The sequence below is a fragment of the Drosophila subpulchrella genome, chromosome X (genome assembly GCF_014743375.2).
Source record: "Drosophila subpulchrella strain 33 F10 #4 breed RU33 chromosome X, RU_Dsub_v1.1 Primary Assembly, whole genome shotgun sequence".
In the NCBI taxonomy this organism is placed as follows: Eukaryota; Metazoa; Arthropoda; class Insecta; order Diptera; family Drosophilidae; genus Drosophila; species Drosophila subpulchrella.
Genome location: NC_050613.1, coordinates 22670069 through 22694420, shown reverse-complemented (window position 1 = coordinate 22694420; position 24352 = coordinate 22670069). Strand labels below are relative to the sequence as shown.

The 24352-nt window shown below is 40.3% G+C and overlaps 1 protein-coding gene and 1 long non-coding RNA gene across 9 annotated transcripts in view; one reads left to right on the top strand and one right to left on the bottom strand.

Moving 5' to 3' along the window:
* The first annotated feature begins 163 nt into the window (after positions 1-163).
* On the top strand, positions 164-19837 carry LOC119557318 (tyrosine-protein phosphatase 10D). 5 transcript variants are annotated; one of them, XM_037870030.1, is made up of 12 exons: positions 164-221; positions 1515-1936; positions 9866-10112; positions 10988-11266; positions 12293-12971; positions 13446-13894; positions 14621-15049; positions 15111-17254; positions 17328-17586; positions 17656-17784; positions 18290-18777; positions 19105-19837. In XM_037870030.1, the coding sequence occupies exons 2-11, from the start codon at positions 1745-1747 to the stop codon at positions 18751-18753; spliced, it is 5271 nt and encodes a 1756-aa protein (XP_037725958.1). In that variant the 5' UTR covers positions 164-221; positions 1515-1744; the 3' UTR covers positions 18754-18777; positions 19105-19837. The 5 variants fall into 5 exon arrangements, with proteins under 5 accessions (XP_037725958.1, XP_037725960.1, XP_037725957.1 ...); XM_037870032.1 differs by having other exon boundaries at positions 170-278; positions 18308-18777; XM_037870029.1 differs by having other exon boundaries at positions 170-278.
* The window catches only part of LOC119557323, a 130636-nt gene continuing 120051 nt past the window's right edge, over positions 13768-24352 (bottom strand). For all 4 annotated transcript variants that reach the window (XR_005220067.1, XR_005220065.1, XR_005220066.1 and 1 more), the window contains one exon: positions 13768-13892. This is a non-coding gene — a long non-coding RNA (uncharacterized LOC119557323). The remainder of the gene's footprint in view (positions 13893-24352) is intronic.

Sequence of the window (24352 nt, the reverse complement as noted above, 5' to 3'; positions counted from 1 at the left end):
TCACCCGATAGCCAATGCACCAACCTGCCATTTGAGTATGACCACTTTGAAATATTTTCGGTATTTTTGCATACCAAAAATGGTATAAAAAGTATTTATTTTGGGAGCCGGATGGTATTATTTCTAGATAGCGCCGCGGTCACACTGCCACTCACAACCGTTTGTTTTTTTTTGCAGTGCGCTTCGGTCTTGTTTTCGTGTCCGCTTTAGGCGCTGCGTTCGTATGTTTGCCTCCTTTTCGCAGCCTGTTTTGTTTAACAAACAGTAACAAGTTTTCGGTGAATAAAAATCGGTTACTATTTTTGGGCTGCCACAAATCCGAAATCTGTGATTTATTTTTTTTCTGTCTAGTGCGCCGCCGCGCCAGAAGTTTATGTTCTTTTTTTTATGTTTTCCATTTAAAATGAAACGTGACTAGTTTGTTTTTAATTCGTGTGCAGCGAAATCCTGGAAAGGAGAAGGAGGAGGAGGGGAAGAAGCAACAGGAGGAAAAGAGCAAAGTGAATTTTTTTTGTTGTTTTGTGGATGACGTCGCTGCCGACGTCGACGCCGTTGCGCCGCCGCATTTAGTAGTTGAGCCTGTGTGTGGGCCGAGTGCATCAGTGTGTGTGTGTGTGTGTGGGAGAGAGGGAGATAGGAGAGAGAGAAAGGGCGGAGTAAAAGTATATGCGTGCAATTAGCATTTAATGCAATCACCATTAACCGCCCGCTATTGTAATTTACTTCACCTCACTTTGTTCACACAAAAGTGCGCATACAAACATAGTGCAAAGCTAAGTGCAAAAAAGCGGCGGCCACAACAATTGTCTGTTAATTGCTGGATATTTCGTAATGCAGCAACAATAACAACAACGGTAGCAGACATTAATGCCACAGTGGGCGCTCGCTGGGGTGGACCCACAGTTAAAGATTAAAATTAAATTATTAAATTGTGTATTTATTTTCATTCTTTTGCTCAGTCTTTAATATATAAATTTATTAATTATTTAATTATCAAAATATATTTTTGTTTTTAGTTACATTCATATATCCACCTGTTGGGTGGCCCACCGTACTTGTAGTAAAGCGCCGTTACAGTCACAATTGTGTGTGTGTGCATCAAGCGACTGTTTTTTTTGTTCATTCCAAATCACATACTTTTATACATACTACGTACATATGTGCAACGCTCACGCACTTGTACTTGTGCGTGGTTCATATTTTTATCTCCCCTCTCCCTTGCTCCACCGTTCACAGCAGAAACAGAGATAGTGTCTTTCTCTCGTACTCTCTTTTGGTTGCTTTTCACCTGCAGCTTTCGCTTCTGCTTCTTCTCTTTCTATGCAAGTGTATGCGTGTGTGTGTGTCCGAGCGACAGTGCCGTTATAAATTTGTTTGCCCATAAAACATTTTCCCTGCATTCGCCGGCGTTTGTAAATGAAAATCAGATTAAGAAACAATTACAATGGACCCACATTTGTCTCTCTCTCTCTCTTTTCACTCACTCAATTATTCTCCCATTTCCCGTTACACAGAGAGTGCAATACAAGTGCAATATTAATTAAGTAATAATAAAAGGAAACGTATGTGCATAAATGTATATCGAGTGCATATGTCTGCAATACAAACGAATGACCATGTTATAGCCACACAAAATATAAAACAAAAACCATAAAACGCCCATCCCCCACCCCCAACAAAAAATAAAATAAAACTAAAATCTGCGAAACCTTCGACACTCATTGAGTTTTACTGTACTTGAAAAATGGACTGTGCCACGCGAAAACAACAACAATTACGGGCACATCATCAGCAGCAACAAATACAAAGACACACACATGGACGAAAGCGGCGGCGATTACAACAAAAGGAACAACAACAGCAAAGTCACCACCACCACCAGCAACAACAACACGTGTGGCTTGTTGTTGGCATTTTGACAATTTTTTTGACTCAGGTGAGTGGGAAAAAAATCCCTCAGATAAAGATAAATCGACAGGTAAACCCGAAAAGTTAGGTACCTTTTTGTCAGGACTTCAATGGATTGGCAGGGGGATAACTGTGGGGATTACTATTTATTAATACCAATTTGCCAAAATGTCAAAAAAAAAAAACAAAATATTTTTGTAAGTTGGTATTTTAACAACCAAATTTCGAAAAAAACCTTAATTTTTCTAAGTTATAATATAAAAAAGTAGGAATGTTCTTAAAAACCTTTCAAAGGAAATTATTATATCTAGAGATAAAAACACGTTTCAGCTCTTAAAAGTACTGTTTAAAATAAAAATAAATTAAAAACTGATTAGATCTTTGTTAATAGTAAATAAGAAAATGTCAGAAAGTAATATTTGAAAAATTGTTATTAATCTGAATAATAAAACCAAAATGTTGGTAAAGAGGAACACAAATTCTGGTATATTAAGTAGGTATTTTCTTAAAAAACCTTTCAAAAGAATTTATTATATTTAGAGATAAAATAAAGTTTCAGCTCTTAAAAGTACAGTTAAAAATTAAAATAAATTAAAAACTGATTAGATCTTTGTTAATAATAATCAGAAAATAATATTTCAAAATAATTATATTCATCTGAATAATAAAAGCAAAATATTGATAAGGAGGACCACAAATTCTAGTATTTTTCAAAGCCTTCTAAAACTCAATTAAGTTTTTATGTTATAAACGGTGTCTAAATAGGTTGTTTCAAATTATACCTTAACTATTTTCCAATTTTATTGTCAGCAAATGTGTTTATTTAGTTTTTGCTCTGTTGGTCGCGTTTTGGGAACCCGTTTGGCCGGTTCTAGTTGGGTTTGGCTGTGCGTTATATTATTTCAATATCAGCTCGCTTAACCGCTCACTAAAATTAAACTAAAATCGCATCAAGTGGAGATTTTAAGTAAAGCTCATCAGAATGCTATACATTTTTAATTTCGGCTAATGTTTTATGCTTATTTAAATTTTTAAACCAGGTTTACTTGTTATTTTAAGAAATTTTATTGCCTTGACTTTAATTTTTTATTCATAGTGTTCTTGGAAGTAAACCACATAGTCCCAATGACTACTTCTGATCTTCATAATTATTAAACTCTAATGGCTCTCAAGCGTTATAGACTTAATGCACATGTTAAATTGCCCCATTAAGCTGCGAAACTTGCGAAATGTGTTCTGTATTTTGAACCCGAGTCGATCTAAAATTAATGGCAGGTAATTTCTGACTCCTACGGGTGATGAATCCCAATCCGGTGATTATCGTACACCAAGTGTGTGTGATTTTAATGTGTGATTTGTGGGCCTATTCCAGCCATTATTCCTTGTTTTATTGAATGATTTTTGTTTTAGCCGCTGTTGTTTCGTTTACAAAACTCGTTTCGTTTCGTTTTGCATTGTTGTCGCATTGTTAAGCACAGGCCAAAGACAATAAAAACAAAATCCCAGAGCAACAAGTTAAAAGTGAAAAACACAATAAAAAAGAGTAAAAAGCGAACGCAAGTTAAACTCAAGGTTGGTTCTGATGTCGCTGTCATCGGAACTTCCTCACTCAGAAAAAATTGCAATGTTCTTTTGGGAATCGTTAAACAATATATCAAGCCAAATCTTTACTTTTACTGACAAAACAATAGTATTTTGAGGGGGTAAACCAAGTAAAAACATTTTAAAAGTTTAATGTTACCATAATACATGTTGTACCATTAGTTTCATAACAATAGTAGACATTACTTCTCAAATAATAATACTACGATAGCGGTTCCATTTCATTTTAAATACCTTTCGGAAATTTCTTAAATTCTTGGGCAAATTGTTGTATCAGTTCTGCTATATGTTTTATAACTCACGTGTATCTGCCGCCTTGACTTTGGCTTTCGTTTTATCTGGGCATTGGCGCGATTGCGGATCGCAGGTCATTACGTGCCGGCTTATCGCCCGAACTTGGCCGAAAGTATTCGTATTACTAAGCGTCCAAAAAAAAAAAGGTTTATAAAATATGGCAGCGCAGAAGAGTTGCGATGACATCAGCCGAGCTTTTTTCCGGGTGAAGAGAGAGTGGGGCGAAATGATGACATCGTAACCAGATATTGTAAGTGTGAGAGATTTTGGATGGTTCGAAAACTTAATGGGGTAATCTCGATATAACTTGGTTTCCGTTTATTTATCTCTTTTGCCAGGCATATTTTACTTTAATCAACCATCCATTTTTATTATCAAGTCGGAAATGATCTTATACGAACATACCTTTAAGAGAATTTAATAAAATAAAGAACTTAAAGATTAAACATCTTATTTTTAAGTTTCGTAAGCGTATAAAAGCTCCCCTATCTTTTTGTCAAATTGGTCACAAATAAGTGCATTGTCATTTGAAGAGAGCTATCTGGAAATTCAATTAGAACTGAAGTGATCAAACACAGTGCCGGCAATTAAGCTGATCCCTGCCCTGCCCCCTTTTTTCCGGATAATATTGGGGAACTGTGTCAAGTGTTCGGAGATGTGTTGAGGGAAATTAACCGAACCACCCTACGAATAACCAAATTAAAGTCAAAAACTGCTCAATTGCATGGGGGATCGGGATTCTCCCCTCTTTTCTCTATTCTCTTTGTTTACAATTTGTAGGATCGATGTAAAATTAACTTTGGCTCAATTAATTGAAATTTTGTTTTCTTTTTCTGTTTTGTGCTTCTTAATTTTTGTTTTCCAATTCTTCAGATGCTACTGTTTCTTCCACTTTCTTGTGGGTGCTTCTTTTTTATTACGTATGTTTTTTTTTGTAGTGCCCTGTTTGCCTGCTTTATGGGTTGTTGGCACCTTCTTGACTGTTTTCTTTTCTTTTTCTTTCTGTACTTATTACCATTGTTTATATGGCAGCTGAAGAAGCAGAAGAATTAGTCTGGAGTGGGGGCAGCAAGGGGTTAAGGAGAGATATTTACCCACTAATTGGCATGCGGGTGGAGTTGGTTTAAATGGAGCACACACCCATTGGAATGCTAGAATTTCACATTATTTTATGTTCTACCTGACTTTCGGAGAATGTCCCAGTGAAGAGACCACTGAACTCTGGCAGAATCTCTGGCTTTCTCTCGGCAAACAACAAATAAATCAGCAAATAAATAAGACAGGAAGCGAATTCCATATGCAAAGTGACAACTCAAACAGAGAATCGGAGAATACGTACATACATATACCCATTTATGGCTTATTAATCTCTATTTGCACTTGACTATAGACCCCATCAAGTGAAGTGGAGGGTTCTAAGAATAGATATATCACAAGCTTGGGGTCCCACAATACAATTTATTCACCAGAGGAGGCTGAACTCCATGCTTGTTTTGTAGTAAAATAAGTTAATTATTTGTAAACTTGCTAAGTTTACTACTAACCAGCCAACAAATATTTATCTAAATATATATTTTAAATTCAGGTTTATAGAGTCTTCGACTTATATGACAACTTTCCCGGATATACCGTTATTTATCCCCGTTTAGTTCAATCTTTTTCCATTATCCGGTTCCATTTAGTGTCGAATTTACCGACTTATATAAACCTACGAGATATTTTTATCGTTTTGCGGTTGTTAAATGTCCATTTATCAATATAATTATTATTTTGTTTTGATCTCTAGAGTTGCGTTTTCATGCGATTTTCAACTTCCATGACTTGTGGCTAATTTTTTTTTTTTTTTTTAGCACTGATCTCCAATTATTTTCGTTTGTTAATCGTTGTACCAAATTCTGGCTCTCTCTTTCTCCTTCTGTTGCCGTTTCTGTTCTGACAAAGCAACTACTAATTAATTGATATTAATTGCGGGGCCAACACAAAAAACTGGGCCAACTCGACCAGAACAGCAAAATTAAATAAATAACCAGCTAGCGAAAAAGATTTGCTTGGTCAAAATGGCTTGAAATTGCAGGTGGAAGCGGGGGGACACAAAACGACAATTTGTTTATTGAACACAAAAATATGGCTATGGCTAAAGCTAAAAAAAAAAAAAAGAAAATGAAAAAATACGCACGACAAAAATTAAAGCAAAAGTCAAGAGAAGCTTTTGGCTCACCTAACTGGTTTGGGTTTTTGATTTTGAATTGGATTTGTATTTTATTTGTATGTTTTTTTTTCGAGCTCTCCATCCCTCTTGCACGCACGTAAAAATAATTAGCAAGCAACCTACAGCGTTTTATACTCAAGAAAAATAAATAAAATCACACATTCACAAGAAAAACAAGCCTTAAATTCGATCTCACGCATTCCACGTTTGCCATTTCAATTTGCGTTGCGTTTATTTATTTTTTTCGCCGCCCGGTTTCATTTCGATTTATGCGATTTTTTCGCACTGACTTCACAAATCTTACTATCACTTAGTGAAAAACTATTATGACAGTGCTGGCTTTATTTTTGTAATTATGAAGCTTCAACAAGGCATTATATTGTTTATTTAAAGTTCTATGGAAAATTTTCTTATGACATGATTAGAATTTATTCTTAACTAAATTTAGATTGAATTTTTCGTCAAGACCGATAATTTTCTCCCTCGCACAATCTGATTGATATATATTTCAATTCCAAACTTTCCCAAAGTTCCCCCAAAAAAAAGTGAAAGGCAAAGCCGAAAATAAAAACCGAAAAACAAAACCCAACTTAAATTGTCAATCAAATTGGCTTAACCCAAATGTAAGTAACTGCCGATTAAACAAATGATAGCATGAGCAAATGAATCGAAATAATCGATTGCACCACTTAAAGACTAATCGATGTTCGAAGGAAGTATTTAGTCGGTTTGGTATCATTTTGTTGGAACCATGTTATTAACTATGGTAATTTAAATTGATTTAAGTTGATTACATATCGATTATATTGTTATAGGGGATTCGGAAATATTTATGGGTTGTTTTTTGCTTTAATAAAAGGAAGTTTATTAAGACTTTTGTTGATTTTCTGAAACTTTATAGGGTTTATTTAGTTACGAGTATTCGGAAAATTAAAAAATTCTCTTGTCACTTGTTTGGTTGTAGATTTAATTGTTCTTAACTTTTTTTTTCGAATGCCACATTAGTCAAATCGTTTCAGTTCATATGATAACGATTACTCTTCGGTTTCCGCCTCATCACTGTCATAATCATGCCCATCATTCTAATTATGACCATTAGTATGATCATTTAGGCTTAAAGGTCGAATTCATTTCGCAAATTGAAGGACAAAAAATGAAAAAGTCTAGGAGAAAAAAAAGATTGGGGGCGTAATCCGAGGTGTCGATGATAAAACGGGGGGATATTATCGTGAAAAATGGGCGGCTGATTGTTTTTGGCTTGATTTGCCTAAAAACCACTTTAACTTCCGTTTTCACATGCAATTTGCCCGTTTTATTGCTCATTGTCGGTTTGCATGTGACATGCGATTATAACAACAACTGCTAAATCGAATTAAGAAATCATATTCAAATTGCATATTCACTTGAAGCGTAGGAAAATTTGTTTTTCCTACCATTCACAGTATTCAATGGCCATTTTCCGGATATGTTTTCTAACCTGGTCGGAAATGGCACATCTCTATGTTTAATTTTAATTTGTTTTTTTTTTTTAATTTTTATTTTGGGTACCCCCCGAAATTCGATATCTTATATCCGTTGCCATGCTGACGTCAGCATTCGGCTATTGTCCGAATAACGTTCCAAACGTGATTAGCGTCATTATCATTTATGCATATATCTATATGCATAGTCGTATGTTCGTATAGTATGTGAATATACTATAATATCACCCATCCAACGATCGGACCATAGAAAATTAACAACTTGCGAGCGGAGGCAATAAAACAAATAGATCGGCATCTGCTAATTTATATTTTTTATTGCGATATTGCATTTTATTTGGCTAATTATCAGGTACTGTAGATATTGCGCATTTAGAGCTCCAGGATAGGATTATAAAGTGATTTTTTCACTTTCAAATCGATTATTTCCTTGTTTAAGGTGGTAATTAGATGTCCATTGGTTGGATCACTGAAATTATAAAAATAAATGATACATTAATTACCTATGATATTGTTTAGTTTACTTAATACCTAAGCAGGCATTATTGATAGACTATACTTATTGATAGACTATACTCATAATAAAGTAAACATTCGTCTGGATTCCTGGAAATAAGATTGTCTTACAATAGGTAATCCAAAGCTACGCATTCCTGAAGACCCTAAGAATTCGATCACATAACATTGGCATTTCTGTAGAGCTCATTTGCTTTCAATGGAGCCAGACAGGAAATACGATCGAAGTGTTCGGATTCTCAAAGAACCGCCTATCTATCGATAGGGATCGTAAACAGATTTTGTATATAGAAAAATGACACTACAGTTTGCTTTTCGCATACCTAAGAGGTAAACCCGAAACAGGAAGGGTAAAGAAATGCGAAGATCCGACGTGAGTTTTCTTATTTTTGCTAAAATAGCGACGAGGTCGGGCTGGTGGAAAAACCCATTGTTGTGCGCCCATTATATAGATGGTCACTCCAAAGGCCGCTCATTGAAGATAACTGATGTCGAGGCCGGTCATGTGTGATCCATGTGCTGTGATGGGCTTGGCTTATGTAATTCCAATTTTAATAACTGCACACAGCACGAGATGCAATCACTTGCACCCAAACGGAACCCTCGTGAGTCACTTGCAAGCGTTGCCCCGTAAAACTTTATATTATATTATATTATATTATATATACTATATGCTATATACTATATACAGTCATGATCATCGGGAGATCCACGCTCTTATCTCCCGATTTCCAGCGTGTTGCGAGCGTTATCGCTGTGATTAATGGGGGATCGTCGGGCAAGAATGATTGCGCAAATGTAGGTCAGTTATGAGGTAAGCACCGCGGATCTAAGGAGACTACCCACACTGGAATGTAATTCCGATTGAAATACCCTTGTGCATTCACGGGCAGACTCGTTTACATTAATGTTTTGTGGGATAGTACAACATAGACAGTGGGAAAAACATATACTACCTACTTATATGTTCTGAAGTGTAATATAATATATTAGTGAATTGATAAATACAAAAAAGAAAGATTAAACATATTTACTATATGTTCTGAAGTTTTATGAAATATAATAATAATATCGCAAATAGATAGAAACAAGATAGAAAGTTGCGGTTAAAACTTTATCATGTCAAAAGTTTGAAGTTATTTTATAGGGTTTTCGTTCGAAATACCTTCTTAGTTTTAAACAAATTGAGCTTAATTATTATAAAGATGGCATAGCTTTAGCTGTTAAGGTATATGGTTCTCTTCGGTTCTTTTTTAACGCTAACAGAAAAACCTCCTTCAAAAGTGATGCCTTTTCTTAAAATACCATTTTTTCTTATGTTTGGGATGCACTTGGTCAGCTTGAATCAGTATAGTATATCAGGGTCAGTACCCTAAATCACAAAGCTTAGACTAGAACTGTTTTCGTTAATTACCAAATTTCTTTCCCACTCTCTTTGTGACTTATACGATTCAGACTTGCAATAATTCACCAGGTGATGTGTTTTAAGCACTATATAGATTTACGGTGACTTCGTATTAAGAAAAAAAAAAAACCTTGGCTTACGTAATTTTTGCGGTTAGGTCTTGATTTATACGTTCAGTTCTAATTAAACTGTTTTTAAGATTATTTATAGACGCTATTAACCACAACTTGAGAAGTTTTCGTTGGTTGGCTCTTTTTAATGCCTATAGCCTCTTGGTTTTTTGTTTGTTTTGCATGTAGTACATATATATGGGTTTATTGGGGCTTCTGTAAGAGGCGGGATTTTACTGGGGTAAAAGTTATAATTAGAAATCGAAGTTGGGATTTACTATTTAATAATGTGTAAATATTTAAAAGATTTATTAAATTTGTTTCTTAACTATTTTTTTAGCACACAAATGCAGCTGAGCTGGTGATTAATGTGCCAAATGCGAGCAGCAACGACAACGCCTTCTACAGGATCGACTACAGTCCGCCCTTTGGCTTTCCGGAGCCGAACACCACGATCCCGGCCAGCGAGATTGGCAAGGACATCAAGTTCTCCAGAGCCCTGCCCGGCACGGAGTACAACTTTTGGCTGTACTACACCAATTCCACGCATCAGGAGCTGCTCACCTGGACGGTGAACATAACAACAGGTGAGGTTTCTACCATATCAATTCGGTGTTCGAATATTATTTATTTATTTTTATTTTAACAAATTAAAGCTAGTATATACTACTAAAATTAATATTTAAAAAAAGAAGGGGCACTGGAAGCTAAAGTCCTTCGGCCCAGGAGTTCGAATCTAAACGATTGATAAGGTTCCGGTTTGTGAACCGGTTCGTCGATATACTAAAATAGGGCTCAAGTTTAAGCCAGGGCTGAAAAATATTTTATTTAAAAATAAATAATGTCATTTTTATTTTCTTTGTTTTTTATTAACATAAACAATCTATTAGTGCATTTGTATAACCCTTACAAGTACACTTAGGTTAATACAAACACACAATTCCCTAAAATATTGAATGGGCACGAACAATTTTTTTATTTTTTTTATCAATTTCTATCCACATGCCAATAATCATACCAATCGCAATATTATTTTAAAAGTTATGAATAACTAAGTTAATAGGTTAAAAAAACATTGCTGGCCATCAGTAGTACCCATAACAACCTCTAGGTGGCGCCAACCGCTGAGTGCCGTGACTATTAACATTTCCTGGAATGTTAGTTAAAAAGTGGTTAACAACTTAGCGCAATTTCTTGTTTTAAAGTTGGTTAGCTGAGTTTTTTTTTTGGACCGAACAAAATATTAAAACAATGGTTTCGATTCGGAACCGGTTCACTTGTAAATTAAATAGCTTAACCGGTAAATGGTTCGGTTCGTTTTCTAAAAGTGTTTGAAGCACGCCGGTTCATAGTGGTTCAGCTCCGGAGTGGTTTAAATCGCTGATTTGTACCCATATATGTATTCTTTGAAAAACAATCATATTAATATTTTATTTTATATTTATAATTTATTTCGAATCAGCTCCCGATCCGCCAGCCAACCTGAGCGTCCAGCTGCGCTCCAGCAAGAGCGCCTTCATAACGTGGCGACCCCCGGGAACGGGTCGCTACTCGGGCTTCCGGATCCGGGTGCTGGGCCTCACGGATCTGCCCTTCGAGCGCAGCTACTCGCTGGATGGAAACGAGACGCTGCAGCTGTCGGCCAAGGAACTCACTCCGGGCGGGAGCTACCAGGTGCAGGCCTATTCCGTCTACCAGGGCAAGGAATCGGTGGCCTACACGAGTCGCAACTTCACCACAAGTAAGTCGGGTCAGAGGACTGGAACGCGTGGTCCGCACCGCAGGTGCAACTTCTAATGCTCTAGAAATACGCGAAATATCCGCTAACTACTGCCTAACTGCAACCCGTAAAATCCGTTGGTGATGGGCCCATGACTAACATTCTTTATACTGATCGTCTCTCGTGTCTCTCACTTTATATCTATACAATGCTCTCAAGGCGTCGGGAATCTGAAAATCTGAGCCACCAGAAGGTAACCTTCTTTCCACACCACACTAAACACCCCTAATTTCACAAGCGATTCCTTTGTTTTTAGTTATTTTGTTAATAAACGGTTGATTAGTATGTATTTCGTTGCGCTTTAATGCAGTGGCGCCCAATTCGATTTCGAAATTATTAAGACTAGGTAAAAAGATAATGGTAGATTATTCTTCGCGATTGGTTCTGGATTTGGGGACCACTGTGTGGGGCATTTTGCGTCTTTATTTATCTTAAATGTCTTGAATTTGCTATCCCTTAAATGGAATTTATTGAAATTTATTTATGTTTTGTAAATAATTGTAGCTATAAACCATACCAATTTCGTTAGCTTTTTGTTATGGTTAGAAACCTTTCATTTGGGATTTTTTTTTATTATTTTTCATTCTTTATTTATTCTATTTATTTCTTTTATTTGTATTTCTTACTAATACCTTCAGTATTTAATGGTTCTATTTCATTGTTAATATTTCCTCTTGATTTTTAGTATTAACACACATGATATATATATTTCTCATTGCTTTTATTTGGTATTTTAAGATTCGATTTTATTGGGCGTTTTACAAATATTTTAATATAACCACCATGTTTATATTATACAAAATTAGTACTCGAAACTCTACTTTACTTATCACCTTGACCCTGTAAAGAACCAACTAACTTGACAACCTACACTAACCCAACTCGACTCACCTTAGATGTTAGTTTAGAATCTAGTTCCACATTTATCCAACTCTCATTGCATCTCCGAATCCCTCTCTGCTCGCTGCATCTTCATTTTGCGCCCAGAACCCAACACTCCCGGCAAGTTCATCGTGTGGTTCCGGAATGAGACCACACTGCTGGTGCTGTGGCAACCGCCCTTTCCCGCCGGTATCTACACCCACTACAAGGTCTCCATAACGCCAGATGATGCCATCCAGAGTGTGCTCTATGTGGAGCGGGAAGGCGAACCACCGGGTCCCGCCCAGGCGGCCTTCAAGGGTCTAGTTCCCGGCCGGGAGTACAATATATCGGTGCAAACGGTGTCCGAGGACGAGACGTCATCGATCCCGACCACAGCTCGATATCTCACAGTACCGGAACGTGTCCTAAATGTCACCTTTGATGAGGCCTTCACCACATCGAGTTCCTTTCGAGTGCGATGGGAACCACCGCGTACCTATAGCGAATTCGATGCCTACCAGGTGATGCTGTCGACTTCAAGGAGGATATTCAATGTACCACGTGCAGCGGAAGGCGAACCTGTTTACTTCGACTATCCGGATGTCCTGGAGCCGGGTCGCACCTACGAAGTGGTGGTCAAGACGATTGCGGATAATGTGAACTCTTGGCCAGCCAGCGGAGAGGTCACACTGCGTCCACGACCCGTTCGCGGTCTGGGCGGATTCCTTGACGATCGCAGCAATGCTCTGCACATTTCCTGGGAACCGGCGGAAACGGGGCGACAGGATGCCTACAGAATAAGGTGAGTAAAAGTACATTTCAATAGCCGTTAGAAAGAAGCGTTTTGAAGTCTGGAAATCTATAAAAGCTACAAAGTTGGAATTAAGCATGTAGATTCTAGAGATTCCTGCGCAGCGCAAGTTTTTTTTCAGTAAAGCTAGAGGGTTTCTGGCGCCAACAGTTCTAAAAACTTTATTTCAGTGTGAATTTAATTGATTTCATTGATCGCAATTTATTACCAATCGCAATATTATTTTATAACTTATAATTAAATAAGTTAATAGGTTAAAAAGACCTTGCATTACCAGTAGTACCGCTAACATCCGCTAGGTGGCGGCGTGACTTTAAAAATTCCCTGGAATATTAGTTTAAAAGTATATAACAGATTTAGCGCTATTTGTTGATTTAAATTTGGTTAGCTGAATAACGAATATCTCTTGCATTATCTCATTTATTTAAATTTGTACTAAAATTCACATTTTTGGTCCACCCTTAGCTACCATGAGCAGACCAACGCCAGTGAAGTGCCAGCACTGTTTCCCGTGGCCACGGAATCCCAGATCACCACGAATCTCACGGAGTACACTCTGGACTCGCTGCTGGCAGGGCGTCGCTACCTGATCGCCGTGCAGGCCCTCTCCAAGGGAGTGGCCTCCAATGCCAGCGACATCACCAGATACACACGCCCGGCGGCGCCCCTCATCCAGGAGCTAAAGAGCATCGAGCACGGCCTGATGCTCAGCTGGCGCAGTGATGTGAACTCTCGACAGGATCGCTACGAGGTGCACTACCAGCGGAATGGGACGCGCGAGGAGCGCACCATGGCCACCAACGAGACGAGCCTGACCATCCACTACCTGCATCCCGGTTCCGGTTACGAGGTGAAGGTGCACGCCATAAGCCACGGCATCCGCAGCGAGCCACACTCCTACTTCCAGGCAGTCTGTAAGTACACAATATAATACTTTTTAGTAACTATGGAACAGGTAAAATTAAATGTACGTCAGCAAGTTTGCTTATGACTGCTTAAAATACTTTGTTGCAGTGCTAGAATGTGTTTCGGCATGGCAACGATTGATAATATATGCCAAAATCCTGTTAAATATGAACTTAATTCTTTTATTGAGCCATAAAGCTCCTAATGACCAAACAGGTTATCTGATTTGGTCATTTTTTGCAATTGTCATATTTTAGTGTTTTTAAAAGCTAGCTGTATAATTTTCCCAGAAATAGTCAATGTTAGTAGCAACATTTTTAGTTTTTATGGATTTTTATTTACAAAAAGAACATACTTAGAGAGATCAATTCAACGAAGATGCAATTTTAATCCTATTAATTTTCCATTCATTTTCCGATCGTTTCTGTGGCAGCTATAAGTTATAGTCGACCAATTTTGCAATATATACTTTATAGAGTCGGAAATATAGCCTTCGCTGCATTGAACCTTTGACTGAAATCATGATATCATAATATACAATATACTAACAATATACTTATAGTATAATTTTATTTGTACAAAGTATAGATATGAAAATAGGTATTATTTGTTATACAACAGGAACTATCTGTTAGGCATTTCAGTTTTATTTAATAGCTAAATGGCGAAATAAACCATATATACTTCATACAATATATTCGAAATGAACTAAACACTTTGCTTTTCCTTGACAGTTCCCAAACCGCCGCAGAATCTCACCCTGCAGACGGTGCATACGAATCTGGTGGTGCTCCGCTGGCAGCCGCCGGAGGGCAGCGACTTCGGCGAGTATGTGGTGCGTTATCGCACGGATGCCTCTCCCTGGCAGCGTATCTCCGGCCTGCACGAGAACGAGGCCAGGATCGAGGACATGCACTACGGGGAGCGCTACCTTGTGCAGGTGAACACCGTGAGCTTTGGCGTCGAGAGTCCCCATCCGTTGGAGCTGAATGTGACGATGCCGCCGCAACCGGTGTCCAATGTGGTTCCCCTGGTGGACTCGCGTAATCTCACCCTGGAATGGCCGCGACCCGATGGACATGTGGACTTCTACACCCTTAAGTGGTGGCCCACCGACGACGCGGACCGTGTGGAGTTCAAGAATGTCAGCCAACTGGAGGACTGTGAGTAGATAGTCCGAATCCCTATATTGTACAGCTAATGAAATCCGTTTTTCCCCTCTAGTAAGCTCGCCCAGCGTTCGGATTCCCATCGAGGATCTGTCGCCAGGTCGGCAGTATCGCTTCGAGGTGCAGGCCAGCTCCAATGGCATTCGTTCCGGAACCACCCATCTCTCCACGCGCACCATGCCACTGATCCAATCGGATGTGTTCATCGCCAACGCCGGTCACGAACAGGGTCAGGATGAGACGGTGACCCTGAGCTACACACCCACTCCGGCGGACAGCACTCGCTTCGATATCTACCGCTTCTCGATGGGCGATCCCAAGATCAAGGACAAGGAGAAGCTGGCCAACGACACGGAGCGCAAATTGAGCTTCACGGGCCTGACGCCCGGCAAGCTGTACAACGTGACCGTGTGGACAGTGAGTGGTGGTGTGGCCAGTTTGCCGGTGCAACGGCTGTACCGCCTGCATCCGCTGCCCATCAGTGATCTGAAGGCCATCCAGGTGGCGGCTCGTGAGATAACACTACGTTGGGAGCCTCCTGCTGGGGAGTATACTGATTACGAGCTGCAGTACCTTAGTGCAGATGAGGAGGCACCCCAGCTGCTCCAGAATGTGACCAAGAAGTCGGAGATTACGCTGCAGGGCTTGCGTCCGTATCACAACTACACATTCACGGTGGTGGTGCGTGCTGGATCCACGCAGGGCACCGATTTAGATGTCTCCGGCAGCACCCTGATGCGCAGCAGTGCTCCCATCTCGGCCAGCTATCAAACGCTGGCCGCTCCGCCCGGCAAAGTGGACTACTTCCAACCAAGTGACGTGCAGCCCGGCGAGGTGACCTTCGAGTGGAATCTGGAGCCGGGCGAACAGCATGGACCTATTGATTATTTTCGCATAACCTGCCAGAATGCCGACGATGCAGCGGATATAACAAGCTACGAATTCCCGACGAATGCGACGCACGGAAGGATTGGCGGCTTGGTGCCCGGCAACCAATACATATTCCGTATACAAGCCAAGTCGTCTTTGGGCTTTGGAGCCGAGAGGGAGCACATCCAAGTGATGCCCATCCTAGCGCCTCCTGTCCCAGAACCGAGTGTCACGCCCCTGGAGGTCAGCAGAACGAGTAGCACCATAGAGATCAGTTACCGGCAAGGCTACTTTTCCAATGCCCACGGCATGGTGAGATCCTACACGATAATAATAGCCGAAGATGTGGGCAAAAATGCGTCGGGCCTGGAGATGCCTAGCTGGCAGGATGTGCAGACATACACGGTGTGGTTGCCCTACCAGGCCATAGAGCCATACAATCCATTCCTCACCAGCAATGGCAGTCGTAGGAGCGCCCTAGAGGCGGAGCACTTTACGATAGGATCGGCAAACTGCGACAAACACCAGACGGGCTATTGCAATGGTCCGCTGAGGGCTGGCACGACCTACAGGATTAAGGTGCGCGCCTTTACGGACGAGGATAAGTTCACGGATACGGCGTACAGTTCACCGATAACCACGGAACGCAGTAACACGGTCATTGTGGCCATGATGACCATTGCGGTCGTGGGACTGGTGGTCGTGGGGCTATTTGTCGTCTACTTCCTGCACCGCTGCCAACCGATCCGCCGTGCCTCCAAGCTGGCCCGCATGCAAGACGAGTTGGCCGCCATGCCCGAGGGCTATGTGACGCACAATCGTCCAGTGCATGTGAAGGATTTCGCCGAGCATTACCGCCTAATGTCGGCTGATTCGGATTTCCGTTTCAGCGAGGAGTTCGATGAGCTGAAGCATGTGGGCCGCGATCAGGCCTGCAGCTTCGCCAATCTGCCCTGCAATCGTCCCAAGAATCGATTCACCAACATCCTGCCCTACGATCACTCGCGCTTCAAGCTCCAGCCCGTCGACGATGACGATGGTTCGGATTACATTAATGCGAACTACATGCCGGGACACAATTCACCGCGTGAGTTCATCGTCACCCAGGGCCCGCTGCACTCGACTCGCGAGGAATTCTGGCGGATGTGCTGGGAGAGCAACTCGCGGGCCATTGTCATGCTGACGCGGTGCTTTGAGAAGGGTCGCGAGAAGTGCGATCAGTACTGGCCCGTGGATCGGGTGGCCATGTTCTACGGGGACATCAAAGTGCAGTTGATTATCGACACGCACTTCCACGACTGGAGCATATCCGAGTTTATGGTCTCAAGGGTGGGTTACTATAGATTACTCTAAGCCCAATGTATATGAAGGTTTTCCTAATATTACCCCGATTTCATTGCAGAACTGCGAATCGCGGATAATGCGACACTTCCATTTCACCACATGGCCAGACTTTGGTGTTCCAGAGCCGCCACAATCGCTGGTGCGCTTCGTGCGCGCCTTCCGCGATGTCATCGGTACGGATATGCGTCCCATTATCGTCCATTGCAGCGCGGGAGTGGGCAGATCGGGGACGTTCATAGCCCTGGACCGCATCCTGCAGCTCATTCACAAGTCGGACTATGTGGACATCTTTGGCATCGTGTTCGCCATGCGAAAGGGTGCGATATATTGTTAATTCTTAAGCCCCCTTGATGGTTAACAAACCTAATGGTTATCTACATTTTTAGAGCGCGTTTTCATGGTGCAGACGGAGCAGCAGTATGTGTGCATCCATCAGTGTCTGCTGGCGGTGCTCGAGGGCAAGGAGCATCTGCTGGCCGATTCGCTGGAGCTGCATGCCAATGATGGCTACGAAGGTGAGTGGAAGTTAAAGTCCCAGAACTCCCTTTGGTCCCCCACACACCTGTTCTATCTGATTTTCCCCTCTATTTTCCCCCCACTCTCTTTTCGGATCAAGTTGAATAATTAATTCTTGCTAATTAACTTAAACTGTTTTCACGAACACACAATATCTGGATGCGGTTTGATCTATACCTTTTTAATTTGGTGTTTGTTGTTCATATATTGATTTTCTGTGGCTGCGGTTTCCTTAGGTTTTTTTCCTCCTATTCATTTGATTTGAGATTGTAACTAACCAAATATTTTTCAATAATTTATTTTCTTCTTTCTCTTCACATTCATACATAAAAAAACCACCCATACAACTAAAACACAATTGTAAATCACACAAAATACGCCTAACCCACACACATTTTCCATATGCTTCTACTCCTGCAAACAAAATTGAATTGAAAAAACGAAACAAAAACCAAAAACTCCAATCAAAAAAAAAAAAAAAACCCTGAAAACCCACAAAAAAAGTGACTAAAATTTACTTAGAGCGCCAGCCGCAAACGAAAATGGGAACCTTGCCCATTCGAGCCTCTTTGGCCAGGGCCGAGGAACTGGATGCGGATTTAATGGCCGACCAGGATCAGGAGCAGCAGAAGCACCTGACCAAGGATGAGAAGCAGCTCAAGGCCAGCGAAGATGATGATGAAGAGGATGAGGATGAGGATGAGGAGTTGGACGATGATGACCAGCAGCCGTTGAACAATGAGACGACTGCCACCCTATCCTCGGCCAGCTGTGGCAGCAGCAGCCAGGATGTGCATGTGGATCTCCAGGAGGCCATGGAAAAGCCCAAGCTAGAGAAGGAAAAGAGCAGGATAATCTGCACTGGCTCAAAGTCTCATTCAGACACTGAAACGGATGACGATGAGGATGAGGATGGGAAGGTGGCCAAGGATGGGGCTGTCGCCGATGAGGATGGCTGGTGGTATTGATAGAAAAGTCGACTTTTTTTCTAGGTTTGTACCCACAAAACACAGACACAACAACAACACAGACCCACATCCAAAAAGACTTGCTTTAACTCGCTTTTTTTACCCCCCGACTAAAAACAAACACGAAATTCTAACCGCACTGGCAAAGTAACTAACATTGACACATGAACACGGTTACGGGTTAAAAACAAAACATTAGATATTCAAACGAGATACAAAAAAAAGCATACAAAAATGAAGAGAGTTAAATTCAAAATCCATTTTAGCCTGTCCTTAGTTTATGTGTAATGTTCTTGCATTCAAAGGATTTATGGCATATTTTGTATTATAACTATCTTTGCACTTTTCCAGATGACGAGGGCATAGCTGAGACGGGAATCTGAGGATGCTTGCTGCGGGAACATCTACATATGATATATATATAGTACCTATAGTTATTTTTTTTTACATATACTGTACGTAAAATCTGCCTGTGATGTGCTGGATGTGATTTGTCTACTGAAAATGGCACTCGGAGTTGCTGTCAAATGAGTTGAGTGTTTGTGGCCCTCATCCCGCATCTCTGGAGGATCGGATTAGACTGGTTGGAATCGGACTGACGGGATGAAGGGCCCGCGTTTTGGCCTGTGCCATTTATGCGAGTACGCCGTACCGCCTGTTTGCCATAGAGCTAAGCTAGCTAGCCCGCTTATTTAATGTAATGCCGCCAAATTAGACCAAACCAACAAGAGCGTAAACTTAAGCTTCAGGTGTAATAATCTATTACCTATTTTTGTATCTGTCCCTGTACCTATATTACCTATTATCCTTTGCTCTGTCGTGTTGTGTATAGATTTGTACATTTGTTTCCATTTAGTGTGCGCGTCGATCGATATTATGACTATGTTTACTATTACCTACTATTACTATTACTCTAAACGATTGTGTATTATTTTTATTATATAGTCTAGTTACGTTTTATCGATAGACTTTAGTCCATGATTAGTCAGCGAAATGTTGGCTCTAACTGCATGCAAAAGCCTTCCATTTGCATTTTTGCCATCCATTAATGTCTCGAAATAAATGGGCGATTCCATAACCATAATCTGGCAAAGCAGCAATCGCAATTGTAACATTGTGCAGTTAAAGTTATTAGCATTTATTTTATTGTATTTAATTATTTTATTTTTTAAATGTGCATCTACACAATATCAATAAATTTATATTGAGAACATGAGCGAACGAGAAAGCTGTGATTTTTGTATTTATAGATAGAAGGATAATGGGACTTATCGATGGAGATAGATAGTTTGGGCTCTCAGTTTTGAGAAAGCAAAAAAAAACCATTGAACTGAAAAACTAGGATATATTATCCCAATATGGGACCCGTTTTAGACAGCTGTTAACCCCATGACTTTCTCATTCCGATTATAAAGTTTTTACTCCGAAAACCCAATTTTTCTTTGCCTAAAAGCATGCAAATCTTTGGAAGCCATAAAACGCTGAAAAAATCCCATAAAACAAAAAAGCTTTAGGCTAAGCTTATAATAATTCAGAAAACGGTGCCTACTTACTAGCGGAGCCTGAGTCGAACAAAAATTTACTGACATTTGTAAATTGTTAAAAGATATATTTTTAAACACAGCCATCTCCTGCTTTAATGTAGAAACAATTGCTCAGTCAAGAGTAAGAGGTCTTCTGAATGAATATTATTAAGAAATTGTTAAAGTTATGGGGTTTAAAGCGGAGTTTTTGGAGAATCTTCCCACAAAGTTTTCTTTTTTGGAGTTTGTACAATATAATGACTATCCTATATAATCAATGATTACCAAGAATTGCTGGACATTTTGAAGTATGGGTTTCATAAGAAATTTCAAATACGTTTTGAGCGCAGACGAGCTTTCTCCTTAACAGGCTGGCTAGTAAATTAATTAAATACTTTTTTAATTGTGATCCGATTTCGATGGGATTTTGAAATTTCCCAGCACCATTGCAAGATGCAAGATCAGCAGAGGCCAGCCGCAGACAGGCGGGCATTTAAGCGATCTTAATGGTCTGAGCAGGCCAAATATAGCGAAAATCATTGGAGCAATTATAAGCCATCTAAATGTTGGTCCAATGACAACGACGAGGAGGAGCTTCTTCAGTTGCAACATGCTGCTTGTTGCCTTTGATCCGAGTTGCAACAAGTTCCAGGAAGAGGAAGACGAGGATCGGGATAGGATAGCTACTAGATCATCATGATCATCTCATGATCACTATATGACGACGCTGATCGTGTATGTCGGTGCGAGTCGGCATTCGCTTTAAACAAATAAAGCCTGCGACTAATTGCATTTGCACTTGTTGTGCGATATTTCCTTGCTTCGAATTACTCACGGCCACAGTGGATGGCAAACGAAAGAGCCGGGATATGGGTTCTCTTCGGTTAAAGATGGGTACTGAGCACAGTTTAAGACACGTCATTTGTCATTTATCTTTCGTGGCCTTTTAGCGTTTGGCTTAATTGACTTCTTCGCCATCATCTTAGCTAAACTGCAGCGAAAACCAAAAAAGAGCGAATGGACGGGCAGAGAAAGCACATGGGAAAAATGTACAACAAGATTTTTGATATTGTATTTAACGTTTAAACTCGATTAGTTAATAGATAGATAGAACATAGATGTCCATTTCAAAATATTTATGAATCTATGTATTTAATGTTCATATTAAAATGGTGGCTAAAAGTATGATAAACTATATCATACACTTTTTAAAAGATTACCAATAACTTTTTACAGAAAATGTATATGATTATATGATTATTATGGGGGCTTTGCAAAAGAGCAATTTAAAAAAGAGGTTCAATAATTGTATTTCCAATATTTTTTCCGTGTGCAGCTTCATTTCCTAAAGCCTTAACTAAATGTCCAAGTCGGAGTTTTGGTCTCATCATCTCTTGGCTACTCATCGCTTCGCCTTGTCTTATGGTCAATACCAATTGACCGTAGTGCGGAACATTTAGCTTCATTACGTCGGGCCATGTTTGCTGCCTTGGCCATCATCGCACTGTGGAACCGTTTTAATTAGATGTAACCATAATAAATCATAGGATCAAATTTAGCCAGGAATGCGGCCGCATCGAAAGGGAATTTCCAGGTTGCCAACTTGGGTCCTTAGGTACAAAGAAATACAGTAAAGACTCTATAAATCAAACGACAAATATTTTGAAATGCCTGAACAAATGGAATTTGATTTTTAATATTGATTATGTAAATATTTTATTTGCATAACGCGTTTTTTAAGATACGTATTAAGAAAATAGTTCGATAACTTATCAAAGTGATCGATTACTTATTATAAAGCCACGTGGAATTCTTCTACTTATCCCTATCTTAAGATAATCAAGTTCAAAGCATGTGAACACAACTATGTAGGAGCTAATGAATGCAACGCAAAACTTGGACTTTGGGACCGTAGTTATGCCGTCTTGATCATCTTTTCGGTTCCCATACCAAAGAGTGATGTTCTATTGACATGCAAGTTGGCAGTTTTGGCCGGGCCATAAAGTTCTGGCTGGCAAATGAGGTTTTGCTGCCCACCCTCAAAGCCTGGCGGCCTTTGAGAAGTTGTTCTTTCGTGTTGTTTCGGTCTTGGTTCTACCCAACTATAGCCCCACCCCCCCAACTACTGCTGATGTGTTCAATCCAATGGATTATTGTCTACCCTCGGTTCTTTGGCTCTTTGGTTCTTTGGTTCTTTGGTTCTTTGCCAGCCGATCTATTAGAGAGCTATTCCAGAGCTGGACTTAACCCACATTGTGGCCATTAAAAAGCCATTCCCCATTTGCCGAGGATGGCCATTTGACAACGCCCGGTGCGAAATGCAAAATGCAAATTGCACTGGCAATTGCCACGCTTCATTCCGCCCCCTCATTTTCCTTTCCTTTCATTCCCGGCTCTCGAATCCCCGTTCCCCAATTCCCGATCCCTCATCCGGCTCTACAGCTCAGACATCACCCACTGCATTTGCCACATCTTAGATAAGTGCATTGTGCATTGCATGCAATTTGGTTGCATGTATTGCCGCCACAGCAGCAACATCAGCAGCAACAGCAACAGCAACAGCAACAGCAACAGCAACAGCAACAGCAACAGCAACATGCAACAGCAGACCCTGCAACTTTGCCTTGCTCTTGGTCTTGAACTTGTGAATTTGCTAGACAACAAGCCAAAAACCAGGAGAAGCAGCCACCATCGGCAGCAACAACAGCAGCAACAACTGCCAGCAGCAATCAGCGGCAAGTGAATGAGCTTAAATTGTCCAAGGCAGTGTGGGCCAAATTGAGAATTTAGAAGACAAAAACATGTGAAATATTCTCCAAAAAAATCAGAAGTGTGCTTCAAAAAAAATGTTTCCAAACAGAAAAAAAGGTCTGAAAATTCATAAATAGGTTAAACATAATAAAAGCCAAAGTTAAGTTCATTTTATAGAAATAGACTACAGTGAAACTATTGATTTTAATAGACATTTAGGTATAATTTTTCCCATCTACAGTTTTGGCTATAATTAAAAAAAAACCTAGTTAAGTCTTTAATGTTATAGTCAATTTTTATATTTTTATTTTGATAGTAATCCATTGCATCCATTAATTGATTTAAGTGTGAAAATATAAAATTGTACAATTACAATTACAATTATTATAGATAAGAAATTTTTTCTATGAGTTTTTTTTGAGTAAAATATGTTTTTTATACTTAATGTAAATATTAAATAAGAAGTTTAAAGTTCAATATGCAGTTATTTATTTTTGCTATTCCATTTTCTGTATCAATGCAGGTGCAACTTAAATTTATTGAATTTGGCCCACTGTGCAATAGCTGGAGGGGAGTTGGTTTTTGGACGGTTTTGGTGGTGGCCATGATGATGGCTTCGCTGGCTGATTCTGCAACCCATCAGCCCATCGTCCCTCCCCCCCCCCCCTCCCCTTAAGCCCCCTGGATGCCAAGTTGCTGCCTCAACGCCCTCAGTACGTTATTATATAGGAATATATATATATATATATTTGTTATATGCGGCTGATGTTGCTGCTGTGTTTGTTACCATTGCCGTTGTTGCTGTTGCTGTTGCTGTTGCTGCTGTCTGGTCGTCTGTGGAGCATCAAGGCACTGGGGCAGCGAGGCATCAAGTTCGCAATGGGCGACATGAGATGGCTAACACATACATACAGACCAGTAGTGCACACCAGCAAAAGAGCAACCGCAGTTACTTTTGGCCAAGACTGCATAGACAAGCCTCAATTAAGTTGCAATTGCAGTTGTTGCTGCTAAAGTTGCTCATGTTGCTGCTGTTGTTGCCGCTGTTGTTGCTGCTGTTGCTGCTGCTGCTGCGACTGATGTTGCTGCCGGGGAAGCGTTGGCGGCATCGGAATTCCACTCTGGAGCTGCCCACGCGCGCGCTGCTCGGCTGCCTGTTTTGCTGATAAAGTCCGAAATGATGTACTACCCATGTGCTGGTGGCTCATTTTGGTTTTCTTTTCTTTTTTCTTTTTTGTTTTTTTTTGTTTTTTATTTTCCACTCCGCCAGCCTTCTGCCTCCCACTATTACTGCCTTTTTTATTCAGCACAGGAGCGCACTTTTC